This window comes from Ambystoma mexicanum, chromosome 12 (genome assembly GCF_040938575.1).
Source record: "Ambystoma mexicanum isolate Mex_15411 chromosome 12, UKY_AmexF1_1, whole genome shotgun sequence".
Lineage (NCBI taxonomy): Eukaryota > Metazoa > Chordata > Amphibia > Caudata > Ambystomatidae > Ambystoma > Ambystoma mexicanum.
Window position 1 is genome coordinate 294,042,341 of NC_090936.1, and position 24,318 is coordinate 294,066,658.

General features: G+C 47.0%; 1 protein-coding gene across 7 annotated transcripts in view; it reads right to left on the reverse strand.

Moving 5' to 3' along the window:
• The window catches only part of C2CD5 (C2 calcium dependent domain containing 5), a 2,654,621-nt gene that overhangs the window by 1,508,909 nt on the left and 1,121,394 nt on the right, over positions 1-24,318 (reverse strand). For all 7 annotated transcript variants that reach the window (XM_069628452.1, XM_069628454.1, XM_069628457.1 and 4 more), the window contains one exon: positions 15,364-15,528. In XM_069628452.1, the coding sequence (XP_069484553.1) occupies positions 15,364-15,528 (165 nt within the window). The remainder of the gene's footprint in view (positions 1-15,363; positions 15,529-24,318) is intronic.

Consider the following 24,318-nt stretch of genomic DNA (forward strand, 5'->3'; position numbering starts at 1 on the left):
CCCAAGGCGTGCGATCAAAAACCATCGTACAAGCATGGATGGTAGGCGATAGGGAGTGCACACATTGTAGGACACCCTTCTCAAAGGGTGCAGAAACCCTTTGAGAATAATAAAGAGGGCAGCTGTGTTAATTAAAGAAGCAAACCCATAGAGCAAAGCGTAACATGTAATGTTAAGCTTTCGGGTGGCATCGAGGTGCATGCGGGTGGTAACTAACCCAGAGAAAACATCCTGGGGTGTAGCTATCGCACTTGACTGGGCAGTCCAAGGTGTCCCCCTGCATGTTGCCATTGATTTCGGACGAAATGTCTGAAAAAAATTACCGACCCCACCAAAAGACCTAAAACGCACACCACGAAAAGTAAAAGTTTGAACTTTTTGTGGTATGTGTTTAGGTGGTTCAGTCGGTATGGGGCTGGTGGAGTGTCCACCACACATCCCTGCTCACTACAGTGAGCAGGGGTTGCGGGGGACACACCACCATCCCTACACCAGAAAAAAAGAAAAAAGCTGAGGGCTGCGAGGGTGTCCCCCTCAACACCCCGCTCACTATACGTATAGTGAGCGGGGTGTTGCGGGGGACACCCTTGCAGCCGCCCAAAAAATAACTAAAGAAAAGGACCCTGCAGCGCAGGTTCCCGATCACGGAAGTGAAAGGGAACCAGCGCTGCAGGGACATAGTGCGAAGGAAGGAAAGGTAAGTAGGGTGGTGGGGGTATGTTGGGGGTGGGGGTGTGTTGTGGGTGTGTATGGGTTAGGGATAATTCTCTTATAAGGCTAATTTCCCAAACCTAGTGAGTCCCCCAGCAGCTTTGCTGGATTTTTGGGGTTTGTTTTTTTCTCCTGCTAAGAGCGAGACTCTTTTCCTTCCACTCTTAGGCATGATTTGAGATATGTCTTGGACTTGTTGTGTGCTTATGGGCTATGGGGTCTTTTACTCCATAGGGTATCATCTACTTGTTATGTGTGTTACACAGCACCCTCAGTGCAGTAACACAGGGGTGTCATAGTGACCCCCAAACATAGACTCCACACCCTGGGACTGACTACTGTCTCCCAGGGCATGTAAAGTTACCATTGACTTTACTAGTCCAAAATTGTGAACAGAACCAGTACAAACCATCATATTGTGGAAGTACTGGAAGGGGTTAATTCGATTGCCCCTGGGTCTGTTTTCATGGGGGCACTGTCCAGTCCCCCCTTGTCGAGTTTCTGGCTGGTGGCAGTGGTTACCACGCAAAATATTCCACCAGAAAATTTCCTATGGGATTTTCCCATTGATTTTAAACGCACCACTTTTTGGTGCAATGTTAAAGATACCGCCGGTTTATTTATTTAATATTAAAACAACGGTTGGGTCTTTTTGCCAGAACTCTTCTCTAAAATGGCGTTCGTGTCCGTCTCTGTAACTCTAACCAAGGTCGAGTCCTTTGTTCCATTTTTTGGCGGGCTTCTCCACAGAAGCCCTCCAAATGGTGCCACTCTGTTTGGGTTCCACAGGATGTGTGGGGAGGGGAATTGGCACCCTGGACTGTGTTGCCTTAGCAACCCAAGTCGCACTCTATTCTGATTGGTCCAGTGGTGAGCCGCCCGGCTCACCACTTAACATGTTTGAGTGACAGCTAGGCTGTTGAATGGGGTTTTTTCTGCATAAAAGCAGGGCCTTTGGGACTGGAACTTCAGAAGTCGCCACAGGACCTAAGAATCTGAAGAGGGAAGAAGCTGAGGCATCTGCAATGACGACACCACCGGTGGAGCCCTGCTGCAACAAACTCACCACTTTCCCAACAACAAGAGATGATCTTCTGCTGGACGAGTCTTCTTCCTTTGAGCTGGTGGGATCAACCAGTTCGCCCCTTTCGCCTTCCAAAGACGTCTCTTGGTTGAATCGCCCGTGCCAAGCACCCCGGCGGCCAGATAGCCAAGCTTCACCACTTTGACCGCGACTAAAAGGAACGCACCTTTTAACCGACGAACTCCTCGGCTGGTTTCATCCCTGGGCAGTGCAACGACTCCAAGTTTCCTCCTCGACGAGATCCTCTCTTCCCCTGGTCGAAACAACGAACTGCAACCACTGCCAGGAACAACTGCCACCGCTGGAGCTTCCTCTCTCTTTAAGGTACTGTGTTCTGCCTGTCCCCCCTTTCTTCGGTTTGCCCAAGGTGACCCTTAAAGGCATGGTCTAGTAAAAAATGTTATTGTCCCTACGGGTCGGCCATGTTTTTTTAAGCCTAAGTGGCTCGATTTTAGAAAACTTTCCTATGGACCTTACCCGAGTTTTCGTCCATTAAACGCATGCGAAAACAAGCACCAGGGAGCTGCCATTTTCTGATAATCCTATCTTTTCCCCCATCGCCCTGGCTGACCTGCTTTTGCGGCATTAAATCAATTCCCCCGCCCCTGAGCCTGTCATCAGCAGACTCGTACCGCCCATTTCCCAACGCCAAAGCACGTCTCGTGTCAACATTCGCTGCGCTTCAGCTAATGACGTGTCGCCATGGAAATGACAGGACGCCTCTTTGCTCAATAAGTATAAACAGACCGTTTCACAAGACACAGCAGCAGATTTTCGATTCCATTCCTCTCTCTGTGTTACTTTGAGTATTCTGTGACTCATCTCAGTGCTCTGGTCAGCTACCTTCGCCGCTTGTAGCCCGTGTGAACACCTGTACCATCTCAGTAAATTATTTTACTCTGTTTACCACACAATGGCTACAATAATGCCCTACATGTACGAGCCCGAGTATACCGAGGAGGAACTACTGGAAAGGGAAGCACGCGAAAACAATGGGGATTCGGACGGCAGTTGGCAGGACGAATCAACAGATGAAGAGCCTGGGCCTAGCCGAATGGACGGCGTCTCCACCTGGTGCACATGCAATCGGTGCGAGCTAATGCCAACTGAGGACGAGAACTGCTGCTGCCGAGAAAACTCGGGATGCCTGGCCTACATTTCGGAAGGCGAGCCACGACCGCAATGCATCACCGAGCTGCCAGACTTCAGGGCAGCCTGCCTCACACGGGCCGTGTTGAGAATAATGATGGTGCTTATGCACGAACTTCGCGCAACTGTTCGTCCTCGCAATCCGAGTAACGAGTAAGTATACTCTGCTTGTCATGCCACTCCTATTTCATGATCTTCTACTGTATCCAAAATTACATCTACATATCATTGTAACGCATGTAAGTCGTTCAATAGTGTGCATTGTCTAGATAGCATTTGTCCGTGCAGAATGCCATTAGTTACAAGAATTGTCATTGACAACAAACGTTTATTAAACGTATCTTGGTCATTTAAAAACAGTTTGTTTCATTCCTTTTCACAGGTGGTACAGTCTGGTGGCCTATCGTTCCTTTACATGGTGGCTCCACGGGAGGCTTGGACACCGCGTTCGAAGAGTGATACCCGCCTGTGCCGTTCGTGCCATTAGAGAAACGTTCCCGAGTGACAGCGGTCAGTACAGGGGATTTTCTCTCGCTGTGCTGCAACCTGACCTGTATAATCTTTAAAGTCTTGTATTTTTGTGTCATGAAAATAAGATACAAAATAAAACACCACATATATTTTAACAACGTTTGTTTCGATTTTTTAAATGAATCAAGTGTGTCTCCATTCAAGGATGGACGTCAGACATCTGTGCTCCGAATGGGTGAAGGTCTGGTCGCTGTGAAGCAGGGTGGTCACTATCTATCTAAGCTAACATAACATATTCTCGATAATGCATGCACTAAATAACACTTGTTCAAAGTCTTTCAGTAGGTTATGTCTCTATAAGAGTCACACATATATCTATACTAACAATTACCATTGGATTATACAGGCCTTAGGGTCTTGACCACTATAATACACCGGTTGAAGTGTGGGTCTGTGCTCACAAGAATCTCCGGTATGTGGCATTTGTTATTGATAAGCAACGATATACTATCATTGATATAAAGGCCATATACTATATATTGATATAAAGGCGGTTCGCGCCGGTGGATGCGCACTGGCATGGGGGGCTGTCAGGGGCGCGAAAGGCCAAGGTGCCAAACTACATGTACACTTCAAAAGGTGTCCCACGCCAAGGGGCCATTGTTCACATGGTCTCCTCAGACCCCGTGTCCCAGGCAGGCCTCCCCTGAGGCAGGCCGCCCCCCTGCAATCCACATAAGTGTGTCTCCATTCAGCAGTCTTCCTGTGCCTTATCTGCACGCCCCAGGCCCATCCATCCCACCCCCCTGTATCAAAGGCGGTTTGCGCCGGTGGATGCGCGCTGGCGTGGGGGTCTGTCAGGGGCGCGAAAGGCCAAGGTGCCAAACTACATGTACACTTCAAAAGGTGTCCCACGCCAAGCGGCCATTGTTCACATGGTCTCCTCAGACCCCGTGTCTCCAGGCAGGCCTCCCCCCTGCAATCCACATAAGTGTGTCTCCATTCAGCAGTCTTCCTGTGCCTTATCTGCACGCCCCAGGCCCATCCATCCCATCCCCCTGTATCAAAGGCGGTTCGCGCCAGTGGATGCGCGCTGGCATGGGGGGATGTCAGAGGCGCGAAAGGCCAAGGTGCCAAACTACATGTACACTTCAAAAGGTGTCCCACGCCAAGCGGCCATTGTTCACATGGTCTCCTCAGACCCCGTGTCTCCAGGCAGGCCTCCCCCCTGCAATCCACATAAGTGTGTCTCCATTCAGCAGTCTTCCTGTGCCTTATCTGCACGCCTCAGGCCCATCCATCCCATCCCCCTGTATCAAAGGTGGTTCGCGCCAGTGGATGCACGCTGGCATGGGGCGCGAAAGGCCAAGGTGCCAAACTACATTTACACTTCAAAAGGTGTCCCACGCCAAGGGGCCATCGGTCACATGGCCTCCTCAGACCCCGTGTCTCCAGCCAGGCCTCCCCTTGAAGCAGGCCGCCCCCCTAATACCACCGACATACAAATGTCATTCATTCACAAACACACCCCAGTTTCTAATACTTTAAAAACCACTCGATATGTCTCATGAGAACATCTTTGTGCTTTGCAAGTCAACTCCTGAACGTGCTACCTGGGAACCACTGAGATCTATGCTAATCTGCTCGTCGTCGTGCTATCCGTGAACTTCTGTGACCGCTTCGAGCATACCCATCAGTGCGCTACCTGTGGCCATCCACCTTTTCTCCCGCAACATACTGCTCTGCTTGCTGAATCCAACTGTTTGTTGGTCAAGGTAAGGCCATGTATCCTGGTCATATTACGCAGATTTTTAAATTTCTATCTATTTGCGAGTAGAGTACCCAATAGTGCTATGTTCATTGGTCTCATTGCTATTGACTTGAATTTCCATTGCTATGCTAACAATACATCTATTTATTTTCATCTGTGTCAATTGTCATCGAATTGCATCCTTCGGGGGTCCAGTCTATGATGTAAGCATGTTTCCTTCTCGTGCAATACAGAACATCCAAGGGATGAGTCACATGTTCAGTTTTTAGTCACATCATTTATACATTTCTGCAACTTATGCAAATACTAAGCCGCACATAATGAACTGGTATAGTTCCTGCGACCAAAACAAACCTTGCATTGATCATTGTATGATTCATTTACTTTTGTATCAAATCTTTATTCTTGAAGATTGTATAATAATGTCCATATTTACTTTTCAGATTTATCAACAATGCCTGCTTGTTCGATAAGCGGTTGCCCTTCGAAGACCCATGCGAAATCTGAAGGCACTACAATGCATGTATTCCCGAAAACTGTTGATCGAATAAGAGAATGGGTCAGACATTGCAGATATCCACTGGATGAGCTGGAAAGTTGAGTCCAACAAGTCTTACAGGACAAGAGGGGTGATCGATACCGCATCTGCAGCCGGCACTTTTCCTTGGACATGTACACAACATCTTGGGTAACAAAGATGAATAAACGGCGAACGACACGGAAATTGCTCGAAAACGCTATTCCCACTCTATTCGTCCACATTCCGCCACCGGTGATGCAAGTGTCCGGATTTAGTTTTAGGCCTTGCGGTAGTGTGTAGGTATCCGAACGGATTAATTGATATTGTAGGTGTTCTATCCCTTGTAATAATTTCGATATTGATATGATTGTATAGTTTTTTGAATAATGACATTTACCAATATATTCTTTTTAGATTTCATAACCCACAAACGCAATGTATATATATGGGAACAGGGAACTGTGCTGTATTGAGCATTTTACAAGTATTATGTCGCCTTACATGGCTATTTTTAATATTGGCATTTCATTATCAATCATTAATTTACCTTTACAACTTCTTGACTATCCCTTGAATCTGAAGCAAGAACATTCTACATCCTTGACGTGGTTGCAGTTATCAACCACTTCTAGCGCGTATCAGGTAATCTTACTAGGCTAATCCGCTACAGACTTGTTTTATGCATGTCAAGTAATAGTTTTATTTTATTGTGTGATTATTTTACCAAATGTTTGGTTAGTGCTTTCCAATTGATATACACCTTAGTTATCGTCCACTGGTGTTTGTTTTCAGTTATAATTAGTGTTATCCATACTAATGCAAGTACTGTCTTTCAGGGAGATGCTGAAGCGTCCGCCACATCTACAACATTTCTAGATGTTCTTCAACAGCAGGAGGTATGGATACTGACCGCTCCATCGAGCGTCATCATCAGAGCTGGAATTCTTGTCGTTTGATTGTTCTACACAATGTTTCATTCGTGGTTAGCCGTTGATATGTACCTGTGCTGTCGACCCCAGGTGTGTGTTATGTTTTCACTATTGTAATCCTCACTAATGCAAGTACTATGTTTCAGGCAGTTGATGGAGCGTCAACCCCTGCACTTGATGCAGAGCCTGACATTCAAGTAATTCCAGGGGAAGTGGAAGCGGGACCATGCATATACGAATCGGCGCAACAGCTTTCGGAAGTGCGCACTACATTTGCAACATCCATAGATATTCTTCAGCAGCACGAGGTATGGATAATGACAGCTCCATCATGCGTGATCATATAACGCGATTCCATTTGCTATACTTTCTTCCCTATTAACGCAAGTGCTGTGTTTCAGGGAGACGACGAAGCTTCCACTACAATCACAACATCCAATTTAGATGCTGCAGATGTAAATAAATCGGAGAAATAAGATGATGAAATGTGATCATATTTAGATTTTCCTTGATTCTTTTGGACAATGCATCATTTGCGGTTATCTCTTTATATGTACCTGTGCGTTCGACCCCAAGTGTGTGTTATGTTCCCAATATTGAAAACCATACTAATCCAAGTACTGTGTTTCAGGGAGATGCGGATGCCTCCTCTCCAATACAGCCATTCATGGCAGTCCATGCAGAGCCAGAGGTATGGATACTGACAGTTCCATCGAAATAGATCATCACTGGTCGAATACTTGTCGTTTAATTGTTGCACACAATGTTTAAATCGTGTTTGGCTATTGAGATGTACCTGTGTGGTCGTCCTCACGTGTGTTTTATGCTAACAATATTTTGATACATACTAATGAAAGTACTATGTTTCAGGGAGACGATGGAGCCTCATTCCGTGCTGTCTATGCGGATACAGAAAATATAGTCGTTGCAGCGCAAGAGGAAGGGAGGACATGCGGAAACGAATCGGAGCTACAGCGTGCAGATGTTGAAGGTCGAGTCAAAAAAGTTGCAAAGAAAAAAAACCAAAAAAAGGTTAGTTACATACAGTTCATAACTTTAAAAAAAATGTTTGTGCTGGGGACTATTTTATGTTATTTTCCAGTCAATTCTACTACACTCCATCTTGTGTTTAAACTGAACATCCCTTTTCCAATCTCTCCTCCAGTTACCCGTGGGTGTCAGAACTATACACACACAGACAGTGAAGCGAATGAGAGATGTGGCTTGCCAGACCGTGTACACTATGGAGGAACTATTAATTGAGGCGAGGCGTGTTCAGGCTCGATATGCTCATGTCCAATGGCCAGAACATGAATTAACTGTGTTTGGAGACTACAGCAAAGTTGCATTGGACCATAGCTACAGTGCGACCGCACCACCACAAGAAGATGTTATTGAATGTATTGAAGATAGCTCTGAATGCATATCAATTTACACAATCTACACCCGCCAAAAATTTGCCACCAAAAAACCTGTCGACATTGTTGTGTTCTCCCATCAATGTTGAAGTAATAGATGTCGAAATGACAGAGAATGAACCAGCCGCAGCATCCATACACGCATCAGAACTTGATATCAGCGATATTACTTTCCAATGTGTTGAAATCTCCACAACGTCACAGGCCGAAACAACGTTGACGCAGGATGACAGTCTAATGAAAGAGAGCAAATACATTGTATTCGACAGTTGTTTGATGGAAATTATAAGTATGCTGAAATGTGTGCATTCCATTAGAGGGAAAGTATGTGGGAAGCCTTTGATTAATGTGACTCGTCAAATAAAAGGCAGTAACGTCACAATAAATGCCGCCTGTAGATTAAATCATAGGTTCTCATGGTCTGCACAACCGATGCTGGGGAAACTGCCAGCAGGCAATCTACTGTGTGCAGCTGCATCACTTTTTAGTGGCTCCAGTTTTAGAAAGTTAGAGGCTTTCTTTCAGTTTGTGGGACTCCATTTCATTTCTAAAGCGCTGTACTACATATACCAACGTGATTATCTGTTTCCGGCCATTAGTGATGCTTGGAAAATTGAACAATTGTCTCTAGCAAGTACATTCAAAGGCAAACGATTCAGGCTAGCCGGCGATGGACAGTGCGACAGCCCTGGATTTTATGCCAAGTACTGCACCTACCACTTTCAGGACATGGATAGTAAGAACATTGTGAGTTTGGTGGTCGTGCAGGTAACACAATGTACATTGTCAGTGGCCATGGAGAAACTAGGATTTATAAAATCAGTGGAATATCTACAATCAAGGGGAATGCACATCGACCTCATAGCCACGGATAGACACGTTTCAATTGCCAAGACAATGAGATTGCAGTTCCCACATATTAAACATCAATTTGACGTATGGCATCTTGCTAAATCAATCAATAAGAAAATCTCGGCTGCAGGGAAAAAAAAAGGTTTTGAAAGTATTTTGCAGTGGTCACATTCTATCACCAACCATTTTTGGTGGAGCTCAAAACCTTGTGAGGGGTCAGTGGAAATACTACTTGAAAAATGGCGGTCACTGATGCACCACTGTACCAACATTCACCGCTGGACAGCAAATGAACATTTCCACGAATGTGAACATGGCCCTTTGTCCCCAGAGGAGGCACGGAAGAAGAAGTGGTTGATTCCATCTTCACCGACACACAAAGCCATTGAGAAGATTGTTTTTGACAAAACTCTATCAAGAGATTTGAGAGGACTGACAGAATTCTGTCACACAGATTTGGAGGTGTTCCACAATATGTGCCTAAAGTACAGGCCAAAGCGCTTGCATTTTAGCTTTCGGGGCATGAAACATCGCACTCTACTAGCGGTCTTGGACCGCTAACAGCAATGTCGGACGTGAACAATCTAGGACTAGGGGTAAAGTAAGGATGCCTCGCTACACTAAGGTGTTTTCTAAACGAAGTAAGCAATGGGTGATCAAACCAGTCTATGATGAAATGCAGTTCGACTTTGTGAAAGGCCTTATTGTTGCTGTGTTAGAGAAGCACAGATATGGAATTTTGGACGTTTCTGTGCAGAGCAGTGATCCATTGCCACCGAACATAGCGACTGTGCCATGCCCACCCGAAGCACAGCTGATTGTGAAGTACAAATCCCGGTTTAAATAATTGCAATACGATTGTCTTTTTGTAAATAAATGTTATTGTACAGTGTACCTGTAAACCTAACCCCTACCTTCACCATCATGGGTGGCGAACAAGCTGGGTGTCATCTTTGAATTCTCTCTATTCACCTCACATATGTGTATGTATATATTTTTCTCATGTCTCATCTCATGTAAATGTAAATGCTGCGCACTGTTAATGGAGGGGAGGCTTGCGTATTGCAAATAATAAAACAAACAAACAATAAATCTCACATGTAACTCAACTCCTGTGGTACTTTCTACTTTCCCTGACCTTCCGCAAAAAATGTAATGTCTCAATTTGGGCTGCAAAGCTCGCAGACAACGGGGACAAAATTGGGGCACTTAGAACGCGCCAGCCAAGCGGGCCGTGGCATTTGGGAGAGAAGCCAGTTCGCGTTTGCACATTGAGGCGCACTACATAGACGGATTCTAAACCTCAAGTTCTCACAGATGCCTATACTACGTGATGTTGCAAATAAAGAATGCGAAGGACAGCGCCCAGATGAGGCCCACAAGTCGCACTGGAAGTAAAAGGGTCTATTGTTTTTTTACCTTGAGACAGGGACCATGCCGAAAGAACTACATTTGAAGGGAGTGCGCAATAACGTAAGAGACGATAAGGCAGAAAATTCAGAAACTAGACCGAGTTTCATTTTAGTTCAGTATACGAAAAATCGTTGTCAAGAGCACAGTCCAATTTACAGACTGCATTACGAAGAGACACAATGGAAATTTCAAATCTAATGTAAGTAAATCTTTACACGCTTTTATACCGGAATGAAGATTAAATGAATGGATGCATGAATCCCTGCACTGCCTACCTGCACTACGGGACTGTCTCTGTATCCTTCAGCCCCTTCTCCCGGCATTTACCTTGCACTTGCCACCAGCTGGCCCTATTATTTAATTTGTATTCAACTAACCATGTACAGCCCTTCCCCATGCGCGATCAGAAAGACACCTGGCCTAGTAGGATCGTTGTCTGTCTGCCCTTGTTCCCCACCTGCCTCGTCACGCCTAGAAACACTTGAGTATAGGCGCGTTACAAATGCCATATCATATATCATATCATTCCTCACGCATGTAGACTAACTGTCGTTTATCATTGTGTGTTTGCCTCGATTTATCTCGTTACTTTTCGCATTGATTTTAGAGACGAACATACTCCATTGAACTATCCTTGCAAGAAAATAGTTTCTGATCGGCCGTAATAAATAAAATGAGTAATATTAATGAAGTTTGGCTAGCGAGACTAATTATAATTTTTTTGTTTTCATAACAGGTATTTGATCCCATTCTGCCACTGCCATCTGTTTGAGACACCGGCGGATGGATTCTTCAGCAGACACCTGCAGCTTCGTGTCAACAACTGGAGCACGATCACCATATTATGGGACGATCGCCAAGGGCCCACATGCCCTTACGCTGTACTAGTGGCTAGAAGCAACATATCAACCTTTAGGCTGGACTACTGCCTAGTTGATGGAACAGCCTTGCGGTTCACCGTGCTTCCAAAGTGATTCTTTTTATGAAAATGAACACCCTGTGTACCATAAAGGAACAGCGCGTGACTCAAGATGAAACGGAACAGTTATTGGGGATACAGATAAAAGAAAATAAATGGCTTCCGGAGTTCATATGGCAATTGCTGAATATTCTCTAAACATTGAATGTCAAATGAATGTACTTTACCAAATCGACCGTGTTGCTGTTTCATTTTAAAGTACAGTTTCATATTCCGAATTGTGGCGCGCTGTGTTGTGAGTTGATCTGTGTTGGTTTCCGGGTTCTGTGTGGAGTCGCGCAGAAGACGACTGGGCGCGTTTGCCTACGCAGCACAGTAACGTCACGGAGAGAGGCGGGGAATATGAATGTTTTGATAATGTCAGGCTCAGGGGCGGGGGAATTGATTTAGTGCCGCAAAAGCAGGTCAGCCAGGGGGATGGGGGAAAAAATAGGATTATCAGAAAATGGCGGCTCCCTGGTGCTCGTTTTCGCGTGCGTTTTATGGACGAAAACTCGGGTAAGGTCCATAGGAAAGTTTTCTAAAATCGAGCCTCTTAGGCTTAAAAAAACATGGCCGACCCGTAGGGACAATAAAAATGTTTACTAGACCATGCCTTTAAATCCTTGGCTTTCCAACTGGGTTGGCCCCAGACCTTCTAACTGTACTTCTTGAATCACCCTAACCGCTTTTGAACATTCTGCAAAGACTTTTAGTGCATTTTAAACTGTGTGATCTTGGGCACATTTCGCTTTGCTCCATTTAAAGTCGGCCTGGTCTATGAACTTTGGCTCTACTGTGTATAATATCTTTTCTCCCTTGCTTTGAACTTCTAAAAGTGTTGGGAACTGTTTTATTTTTATGCCCTGCCTTTTTCTCTCCCTTCAACTTAACTATTGGAGTGCCATCTATGTTACGCGCTCACATCTGTTTTAACAAATAGCGGCGTTTTAACCATGACTTGTCTAATAGTTATCAAGGGAGGTGTCTATACTTTACCTGACTGTTTTAAATAGCTTTTGATTTAGATTGCTAGTGTATTTCCTAAAGTGTGTTTTAAATAAATAATTATATACTTTTGATACAAAGCTCTGGTCAGTGTTTGTTTGCGCTACTGTGTTTTTAGCCCTATTGTGTATACGCTATATACTGCCCTACTCTTCTTGAGAGAAGTCTGACTGCTCAGCCACAGCTACCAGGTAAATCTGGGTGGAACAGACTGCTACCAATTGGGTTTACTGCTTACTCCTGTAGTCTTAATCTTCTTGCAGTGGTCCCCAAGGGAACTGCACAGGATTCTGCCTAACACTTGTATGTATGGATGGTTTTCTATTGGATGTTTGCATGGGAAATGTACGAACATTTGTAGTGCGTATATTTCCCATGCGAACATTTCCATCGCTGACTTTTACGCAATGGAAATATCACTCAGATCCGTTGCCGTTCATGCTCATATCCAAAAAGTGTACATCGATCACTGGGTGCAAAAAAAAATGTTTGTAAATGTAAAAACCTTGAAGCTGCACTGGTCTTTGCTAGAGTAAAACATCATATATATGCATGCGTGTCTCCTGATTCTAGATGTTCTTGCTGTACTCATGCAAACTATTGCATGCATCATATATAAGTAGGTATAATTTCGTTGAGTAAAGATCCACTTAGAAATTCCCAAAGAGAGCAATGGAGAAAAGGCAATTGCCTTTAGGCCCTAACTATTAGCGGGTTACAGATCTTTAGTGACCATCTTGGGAGTTGAGAACACCTGGGCTAGGGAGAGAAAATCCCATGGTGAGATGAGATAGTTCTTAGTGACACCCTATGCATACATTTTAATAAAAAACTGAACCGTCTTGGAAGAGTTGGTGAGTTCTTGAGCCAATATGTGTCAAATGTTTTTGCAAAACATTTATTGAACAGATAGAAGCCTCTCCTGCCAAATCCGACGGGCTTGGATAAATCCCGATTCATAACACAGCATATATTTCAAAATATAATGAAGATACTTAATTTTTGAAAAATAATTTAAAAAATACAGATTTTAAATCACTGATGGCTGATTAAACATGTCATTAGGTCGACTGGTTCTACATGTCGAGGGCCCTGAGGGTTCCAGATTTACAATACAACTCTGGAAGAATGCTATTAGCCAAATACCTTTAACATACGCTTGAATATGGCAGTTTGGGTGTCTGATGAAAAGGGTTACAAGCAGAGGCACGTGTAAGGCGTCCCCTCTGCTAAAACCTGTCCATAGTTGAAACAAAATCTGCAGACACTCACCTGAAACAAATAACTTCAGGGGATTATGTTTGGAAACACGATGCATACCTTACAGAAGTCAAAGAATATGGACAAGCAATGTGTGATCAAAGGACTACATTTGAGTTTCAATACTAAAATAGCCTTAGAACATTTCAGCCATCTTCCCCACTAATCTACTTTCATAGTTCAGTCCGGCCAATCATTCCAAAGGTATATGCAATTGGCAGAAAGAGAAAGGTCTCACGATCCCTGACATGTTTGAAGAAAGGAAATGGAAGTGTTTTGACAATGCAAATAAGACTGGGATTTCAAAGTAAGAATGATTAACATACGTCCAAATAATTCACTAATGGAACCAGCATCCATAGAACAAAGAAACGGTTCAGAGAAACATAACCGCCTTTGAAAAATGATGGAAGGACCGGATTTCCAATGGGTATAAATTTTTAATCACTCCTGTGAAACACAGGATATGAAAAAAAGTTGTAAACACGGACAGGAAACTGAGCACATTAGTGAAGGTAAATGAATGGGAGGTTATCTGGAATAATCAAGGAAAAGGCAGAAAACAGAAGAAATTTTAAAAAAGTGCGCCTGGGCGAAGATAGGCAAAATAGTTCAAAGTTCATCAGAAATATGTTGGAGAAGATGGGGCAGCTAAGGTGAAACCAAAAGATTATGGTGGACCTGTCCAATACACATTTTCCTGGAAGGACACATTAAGCAGCATTGATCTGAAGCCGAAATATCAGTTTACAGCAAGCCCACATATCTGTTAATAGATAGGAGAAACACTTATTTGAAAGCAATGACAAATTGAGACATCTATTATTCACTACCGTGGTAGAGCGTCTGGCCAATAAAGTGGCCAGAATCAAACAGTATCCACCCGCTTCCGTCGGCCCGCCGGACGCCTACCTTGGGTGTCTGCTATTTTTACCCCACAAGTCTTCCCGAGGACCCCATAACCCCTGCTACAATACCCTCCCCAGGCGCTACTTGGCCTGGCAAGTAATTACTGCCTGTGTATACTCCCCTGTCCCCCAAGCCCAGGGTCTAATGCTATACTCAAGGGTGAAATTAATAATTGTGGTAATTTCACAAAAGTAATAATCAGAAATATGCTAAAACGAGCAAGAATGAAAAGGATCTTGTAGGTAATGGAAATTGGTCTCTTACTAATTGGTCTTAGATCCACAGTATTACAACTGTGTGCTTGATACAATGGAGGATTCGTCATGGTAAATACAAAAATAAGGTCCTACAAAACGAACCACGGTAGCCATAGTCTGGGAGTTTCTCTAGCTATGGTTTTAGCAACTTATCAGTATGAGCTATGTTGGAAGGCGGGAGGTGTTAAAATAATTATAATATGTACAGGACACTCTGTACAGGTTAAACATAACCCTGTATGTATATTTTCCAACAATAATATAAACATGAACACATATTTCCTTAAAAAAGCATAGTAAATCTATGGTAAAGCACAATGGTTCAGAGATTCTCCTGAAATAAATGAATGCCCCAAATTCAATGCAAACCCCATTAGTGGTTGATGTTTCTAGAGATTCTTATGTGAAGACTGACAAAGAAATGCATGTCAAATTCCAGAGGAAACATGGGTTCTTTGGAGTCAGGATGATGCTAGGTCTCATGCATTGCAGTTATCTGTGGATCAAAGAAGGCAAAAGTCTCTCCCTCTTGCATATGCTCTTAAGCATGTGAAAATCGAGCATACCACTTGGAATATATACGCAAAGGAAAACAAATACATATTGTGAAACAACATTTGTTTTAGTTGCGTAGATGCAATATATTTACTTACAGGTGGGTTAATCTCGTAGAGTTCCTTATTTTTAGCTATTGTATCGTTGATCTTTTTCTGCATGTGGGAGATATGCTGTTCATAAGAGCCATCGTTTGGAGTCTTGCCAGCAATTTGGATGCCACCAGGAGATGGTAATGCGGTCAAATAAACTGCTGTAGCAGACTAAAATAGAAATAAGAATAAACTCAAAATACAATTCAAGTAAAACATAAAAACACTCACCATTTCCTGCATGTAACATCAATTAATGAAAAGAAACAAGATGTACTTGTTTTAATGTCCTAGTATGATTTGTGTCTGGTCTTTTTTGGGAGAAAGAGTTTTACAACAATAACATAATTGGCCTCAATGGATATGGGAGGCTTCAAAATGTTTATTGACCTTGGCCAAGGAACAAGTTACTTACCTGTAACTGTTGTTCTCCAGCATGGGTCTGGCATGGATTCACATGCTCATGAATATTCCCCGTCGTCAGGCTGGGAATCCTCGGTAAAGAAAAAATCAGTATCAGTTTCGTTTCTGATCTGTCTTTCTTAATAGTAACCAAACACTGGTCTCTGGGTCATACTGCCCCCAGCCAATGACTGCCCACTCCCTAAGCCCCGCCCCTGGCAGCCATCCTCAGATTTGGTAGAACGTAAAGTGGCAGTATGACCAAGTGAAGAGACGCAGAGGGGTAGGAGGGAGGGTTCGCATGTGAATCCATGCCAGACCCATGCTGGAGAACAACAGTTACAGTAAGTAACTTATACCTTCTCCAGCATGGGGTCTGGCCTGGATTCACATGCTCATGAATATAAGAATACATAGCAGTATACACATGCACAACCACGGGAGGTGGCAAGGCTCAACATTAAGCATTACATACACTCAACATTAAGCAACTATTACCTCCTCACCAGGCCCACCTTCAGGCGAACAGGTTGCGCAGCACTGCTTGGCTGACACTGGACTCTTCCCTGGAATCCCGGTCGACGCAGTAGAATTTCGTGAAGGTGTGCGTCGACCTCCACGTAGCAGCCCTGCAGATGTCCAGCAGGGGCACACCAGACAAGAACGCCGTAACAGCAGCGATCGCTCTGGTCGAATGGGCTCTCAGGCGGCTGGGCAACGGTCGGTTTGCTAACCGATGACAGTGCATGATGCAGCCGGAGAGTCATCTGGAAATGGAAGCCTTCGAGAGGGCCTTCCCTTGATTCACAGGTCCAAAGTTCACAAAAAGCTGTGATGTCTTCCGAAAACTCTTCGTGCGGTCCACATAGAACTTCAGCGCTCTAGCTACATCCAGCGAGTGCAAAGTCCTCTCTGCCAGATACTAAGGTGACGGGAAGAACACTGGCAACACCAAGGGCTCGTTGAGGTGGAAGTCCGACGGCAACTTGGGCATGAAGGAGGGGTGCGTCCTCAGCACCACCCTAATCTCGTGGAAAGTCAGGTATGGAGGCTTGCAGGATAGGGCCTGAATCTCTCCCACTCGTCGTGCGGAGGTGATGGCCAAAAGGAACGCTGTTTTCCACGACAGAAATTTCAATGGTGCAGAATGCAGAGGCTCGAATGGCGGCCCCATGAGCCTGGTCAGCACCACGTTGAGCTCCCACGCCGGGGCTGGAGCCGTCACCGGCGGGAACGATCGGAACAGTCCCTTCATAAATTCCTTCACCAGGCGATGAGGCCACAGGGATGACTGTCCTGTAGTTCTGGTGTAACGTGAAATCGCTGCAAGATGGATCTTGATGGAAGCGTGAGCTAGCCCCGCCTTGGCCAGCGACAGCAGGTACGGCAGCACTTGAGGGGCCGTAATTCGCAGAGGATTAATCTTCTGTGCACGGCACCAGACAGAGAACCTCTTCCACTTGTGTCCGTAGCACTTTAGAGTTGAGGACACCCTGGCCTTTGCAAGCACCTCCTTGCAGTCCGCCGGGATATCATATCCTCCAAACTCTAGTGCTGCAGGAGCCAGATCTGCAAGTTCAGAGACTCCGGGTCGTGATGGAGGATGGCACCTCCTTCTCTGGAGAGAAGATCTGCGTCCGTCGACAGTCTGACTGGGGGGGACGCTGACAAGTCCAGAAGGTCCAGGAACCAGATCTGTCTTGGCCAAGCCGGTGCGACGAGGATCATCCTGCACCGGGACCTCTTGAGTTGGTTGATGAGTTGGAGCAGCAACGGAGGGAATGCATATAGGAACGGGACGTCCCAGGGGAACGAGAAAGCATTGCCCATGCTCCTCGGCTGGGGAAACTTGCTGGCGAACCAGAACACTGCTCGGAGTTCCATGATGTTGATGTGGAGTGACCTCTCCTCCGGGAGCCAAAGGCCTCTCGCGTGCAGATCTCTGGTGTGCGCTCCCCATCCCTCTAGGGAGGCGTCCGTTATCACCGTCTCCTGATGTACCGGGATCTGAAAGTCCTTGCCCGCCGCGAGATGCACGCGGGTGCCCCACCATCGGATCGCTTGGTGGAAAACCTCGTTGAGCGGCATCCTGTCTTCGAAGCTGCCCGTCACTTGTATCCAACGGGCGTCAAGGAACTCTTGTAGAGGGCGCATCCGTAGCCTGCACAGGCGCACCAGGTAGATGCATGAGGACATCATTCCGAGCAGGGACTTGATAGATCTCACCCTGGCTACGCTCGTGGCCAGCAGGCGCTGCACCTTGCCCAAGATGGCCTTCGTCCTCTCCTCCGACGGCGAGGCCAATCGCGCCACTGTATCGAGCTTGGCTCCCAGAAACAGTGCGACCTGCAACGGGACCAGGTGCGATTTCGAGTAGTTGATGGAGAAGCCCAGATCCGTGAGAAATTGGACGGTCTCTGCCGTGTGTTCGACGGCGAGTTCTCTTGTCCTTGCACGGATGAGCCAATCGTCCAGGTAGGGGTAGACGTGGATCCCCCGCAGGCGCAGCCGCGCCACCACTGGTGCGAGGCACTTGGTAAACATCCTGGGTGCTGACTTCAGCCCGAATGGCAGGGCCTTGAATTGGTAGTGCCGCCCTTGGACTACGAATCTGAGAAACTTTTGGTGTCCTTTGAGAATGGGGATGTGGAAGTAAGCATCCTCCAAGTCCAGCGACAATAGGAAGTCGCCCTTCTCCAGCTGTCCCATCACGTGCTGGAGGCTGACCATCCTGAACTTTTGTGCCTTGATGTATTTGTTTAGCCGCCGCATGTCCAGGATGGGGCTCCAACCGCCTGTCTTCTTTCTCACGAGGAAGTACCTTGAGTATAATCCGGAGCCCCGGAGCCTCTTCGGGACGAGCTCGATGGCACTCTTCTTGAGCATCGCCCTTACTTCTAACAGCAGTAGAGGGACGTGATTTTCCTTCCTGGCCATGGGAGGAATGCGGGGGCACTTTCTTTGAAATTCGAGAGTGTGCCCGTGGGCCAGGGCATCCAGCACCCAACGGTCGGTGGAGATGGACTCCCACACGCTGACGAACTTCGCCAGCCGGCCTCCCACCGGGGTGCTCCAGTGGGGGCCCGACGCTACGGCCGGTTCAATCCTGCTTGGAGGTCGGCTTTGCCACCTTGGCGACTATGACGAGGTCCTCCTGACTTGCCGCGTCCTCTGTAGGCCTCCTGCGACGAGGAGCGGCCCACCTGGCGATACGTCGAGGAGCCACCGCCGGATCCCCTGGAGGCACCCTGTCTGCCTCTGGCGTTCCGAAAGGGCGACCGTCGTTGCTGTAACACTCCCAAGGCCCGAGCCGTCTGCGTGTCGGTCTTGATGGCCTGAAGTGACTCATCCACTGTTTTTCCAAACAGGTTGTTTCCGTCGAAGGGCATGTCCGAAACTCAGTTGCCTTGAGCGATCCCCGCCGTCGAAGGCAAACACTGTTGCCCAACTGGCGGAATCCGGCATCAGCGATATCCGTGGCCACCGTTATGGCGTGGTCCGACGACACCTCACCTTCCTTTAGGATCTCCAGGGCCTCCGATCTCTTGTCGTCCGGTAGGAAGTCCAGCAGGGGAGCGATCTTGTACCACAGCTCCCTGTCGTAGCGGGCCACAATCGCTAGGGCGTTGGCCGCCTTAATTGTCGCCGCAGACAAGATGACTCGTCCCAGCTTCTTTCCCTCGCCGTCAGGTGGGGAGGTCGAAGTTGAGGATGATGCCCCCGCCGCCTTCTTCTTGGCCGCCGCCGAGATGACCGAATCCAGGGTCGGCTGTGCCCTAAGGCACAAAGGGGTGGAATCGGGGACCCGGTACTTCTTCTCGTACCAATCCCTCTTGGCAGGCGTAGTGGATGGGTTCTTCAGGAGAGCCAGTCCCTCCTCCCAGATATCGTCAATCAATGGTACCGCGAGGACCGTCTTCCTCTTGGCCTCGCACCGCTGATAAAAGAAATCTTGGAAACCTTCCTTCTTCTGTTCCTCAGGGCAGAGCTGAAAAAGCTCGGATGCCCTGGCAATCATGGCGTGGAAGGAGACAATTTCGTCGGGCGCGGAGGCCCGAGGGGGTGGTGATGGAAGGCCCATCCCGTCGTCACCACCGTCATCCGTCCCCGTCGTGGCCGTATCTGTTCCCGTGTCATCCCTAGGATCAGGGGAAGGAGATGAAGGCTGAGCGCGCCGGGAGGGCTGGAAAGGGGGGCGGTGAACTCTCCTCCGCTTGTTTGGAGGGTTTCCCGACAGGCCCGGTTCTGCTGGGTTGTCCGTTGGGGTGAGGGGCAATCTTGTCCTTATCTCTGTGCATAAGGTTTGGATTGCCATCAAAATGGCCACCAAGTTGTCCTGAGGCTCGGGCACTGGTTGCGACGGGCGCGATGGTTGCTCCTCCTCTACGGGAGCCTCGTCGGCGCCACCGTCGCTCTCTTGGTCCGCTTCCTCGGGGTTCCTCCCGTGGGATCGGACCTCCTCGAACCTCTTGTTGAGGCCTTTCACGACTTCAACCAGCTCCTCCTCAGAGGCTGTATCTGTGTCCGTAATGGTCACCGCCCCCCCCCTCTTTTTCCACCGGGGTCTTCACAGGGGTCTTATCGATGGGCTGAAAAGAGGATTCCCTCTGTGGTGGCAGGGAAACTCTGGGCCCCAAGGTCGCCTCCACTGTCGTAGCCTCCACAGGCTTCGCCAGGGCCGCCACGACTCGCTCGATAGAGGCCTTTGCCGGGTGAATCAAGGCCTTCACCACCTTGGGTGCGCTTGAGGCCTTCACCTTGAGGGGAGGGTCACCGCCTCGCTCCCCCTTGGCTGTATTTGAGATCGACAGGGGCTTCTCCAGAAGCTTACCCGGGTTCTCAGATTTTCTCTTCCCCGAGCCAGAGCGTTGGCTCGTGGTTGATGGCGTCTGTGAAAGCGCACCCTGCCTGGCAGCCAAGGAGCCCGACCCTTCGGCGCTCCCGGTGCCCGCGGTGCTTTGCCTTCTGTTGGGCCCCCATCGCCGGAGCGCCCTCAAAGGACTTAGAAGACCGCTCAGACCTCTTCTTCTTCTCACCTGCTGGGCCCTTTGCTTCCAGTCAGTTGGCGAGGTAGATACGCCGATCCTTCATGGTCCATTCCGACATGTTCCTGCAAAACGCACAGTCTTTCTCCACGTGCGTTTTGTCTTCATGAAGGCAGTAGAGACATCTCGAATGCTCGTCCTCCTTGAAAACATTCTGTAATCCGCATCCAGGGCATTTCCTGAACAGCTTAGATCCGGTTGTCGAGCTTCCCTTGTCCTGGGCCATGTCCACGAGGTAGGCCTCAGATCTTCCGGAATCCTCCAAGAAGCGTAGCTCGACGAAACTGAGGGGCGTAGAAAATTCCGAAACGGGTCCCCGTTGATCGGAAGTAGAAATAGTGGAGCTTGAGGCTCGATTGACCAATTAAATGAAATTAAACTCTTTGAAAAATCGCAAAACACAGTAAAAGCTCGAGAGCTAAAGCACGAGGACTCCCAACACTTGAACGTGCGGTAAAAATCTGAGGATGGCTGCCAGGGGCGGGGCTTAGGGAGAGGGCAGTCAGTGACTGGGGGCAGTATGACCCAGAGACCAGTGATTGGTTACTACTAAGAAAGACAGATCAGAAACGAAACTGATACTGATTTTTTCTTTACCGAGGATTCCCAGCCTGACGACGGGGAATATTCATGAGCATGTGAATCCATGCCAGACCCCACGCTGGAGAAAAGATGTTTTCTGGGAAAAAACTAAGTTGCAATTTCAAAGCAGACGGTGTGCATAGCAATATCCCAAGCCGCCAATCAGTTGAAATCTCATATGAAAGCGGTAAGGGAGATTGTGGACCAATACCTCTCCAGGGCACAGGAACACCAGAAGGAGACTCATGATTGGCACTCAGTGGCAAGATCTTTCTCTGTAGGCGATCAATTGGTCATTCTACCTACTTTAGAAAATAAGATGGTTTCAAGGTGGGACACAACCCATACAAAATACTTGAAAGAAAAAGACCCCTAAATTACCTTTTTTCTCAACCAAATAGGTGGCAGAAAACAAAGATATACCACTTTAACCTCTTAAAGACCTGTAGTGCCAACCTGTTGGAGCAGGCTATAGTCACTATGGCGACCCTCTTGATTAAGAAAGATCATGATATCAATCTGATACCAGAGAATCTAATCACCATACAAAAACAAGATCTTAAAGATCTGCTGAACTATTTTCCCGACGTCATCTTTGAAGAACCAGGAAGGTTTAAAACACTTCTTTATTAGCTTTGAGGAACCTGAGCATATCCTCTCATCTAATCCCTTTGGATCTTCCACTCAGGTGGCCAGGAAGGGCCATCGCTTTAATATCCTGACACTGGAGGTGGATATGCGAGGGAGGAACACCTGGGCGGAGGGTCCTTGGGGAGTGGAGGAAAGGTGCCTTTAGGTGAGGCCTGGTATCCCCCTTTGCCATGTCAAAATAAATCTTACCCTCCCCTGACCTTCATAGGTTATTACCAATCTTCCCCACTGTCACATACTCCCACTGTATCCCAATCAGGTCCCTTTAAGACTGGGACGAGGAAGAGGCAACTTGGAGTAATACACACTTCCATCTGTGCACACCACTCTAGTAGTGGAAAGAGGACCAGGAGCATCACTCTAAAGGTCAAGCATTTCCCATTAACAGAGTTAATTATAGTCAGGCATAGGACTTGCACATGCGGCCACTTGAGAGGCTACATGTGCATATAAAAAGGAGACCCACATGGAGGAAGAGAACCTCTTGGGAAGCCAGGTCGAAGTGGAGGAGGCTGGAGAGGGGACACTGAAAAGGACACTGATTGCGTCCGGAGAGCGGGAAGAACGCTGAGGCTGGCGAGAGCTGCAAGAGATTCAAGAGCCCTGCAGAGCCCCGAGCCACGTGTCCCCCGCTGGAGTTGGGGGACACAGAAATCTCCACTATGCTGCAGGAAGCGGCAAGACTATTCGGAAGAGGCAAGCACGGCCTGCCGGTGTCTTAATGAGAGAGGGGAGCAAGTGAAAGCAGAAGGGGAACGCACAAGCACCCGGAGGAACTGCCGAACACCAGTGAGTGACAGGAAGATAACACTCATGCCGGGGCGCTGCAGGGGCTTAACATGGGCCAAAGAGGTTGCAGAACAAGTGAATACATATAACAAATGGGTCTGGAGATCAAACGGACATTGTTGAACACCGAACATACTGCAAAGTACTCAATGAGTTATTGAATACCAAACTAAAGAAAAACTATGTACCATATATGAAAATACCACACGAGTGGCAAAGTGAGGTGTATTTATGAATGGAATGAAAATAAGGAAAAAGCATTTATGAACAATGTGTAAGTACAAAGCCAAGAGACAACGAGTAATGAGAGTTGGTGAAGCACAGGAGGCAAATGATAAGCACTATTGTATAGTGTGAAAGCAAGGTGGTGACAAGGAACAAAACACCACAAAGTGAATGTTGAAAAAGGCACATATTGGCAGAGTCAAGAGGCTGCCAAGGAGAAACAGGAGAACAGATGGACTAAGGTCACAGGTGCAGAGAGGAGATCTAAGGTGGCAAAGTAGTCCATTGAGAATCAGTGAACATTATAAAGTGCCAAGGGTTATCAGTTGCGTGACTTGTGATGGTGGTCGACAACTGCGCCTAGAACAAGTAACCCCTACTTGGAGTAAGCCAAGGAAAACAAAGAGGTTGAAGTTGTTGTGCCTAACACAAGTTAATGTGACTAAGAAGAAGAAAAGGTGAATGGTTGGAAAGCCTGAAAGATTGCAAAGTGGATTTTGAATTCATATTACAAGCTGACAAAGTTGAATTAACTGTGTTGAACATGGGGAAGGGAACTCCAAGGCTGTTTGGATTGTGTTGAATTTGCCTAAAGGAGCCTCAAGATCTTTTTGTGGAACTGTTGTGAACTTGCGAAAGAGGAAGCTGAAAGCAAGCCAGGAGCTGGAAAAAGCTCAGAACTTTATTATGAACACTGTTTCTTAGGTTGCTGATATCCCTACACACTGAACAGATTTCGGTGTGAGGGGAAGCATAGGTTTTCAGCACAGACAAAATTTTGAGTTGGACTTCATGACACAGCATATCCTTATTTTCTTTAGGTAGGGAAATCCCACCTTAATACAGGGCAAGCTGGCCTTAATCCATCCTGACATTTGAGAAAAGCTTTATTTTTTTAGAAAAGTCAATCTGTCGTCTGGGTCTTAGTTGATGATGCCTTCACATAGCATACGCACACCTCATGGACAAAAGGTAAACCTTAGACACTACCGTATCACGAAGTGCGCAGGAAGAACATAGAAGAAGAGATCAGAGATCACCAAGATTAGGGGAATAGAGCCCTCAGACATTCCATGGTCCTCCCCAATTGAAGTCGTTTTTTTCGATCTTGGCAGTTCTGCATCGACTTCCAGAAACTGAATCCCATCTCTGTCTTTGATAACTATCCATTGTCCAGAATCGATGAGTTAATTAAGAGGCTGGGAAACACCAAGTCCACCACAACCTTCGATCACACCAAGGGCTATTGACAGGTCCCGTTAACCCA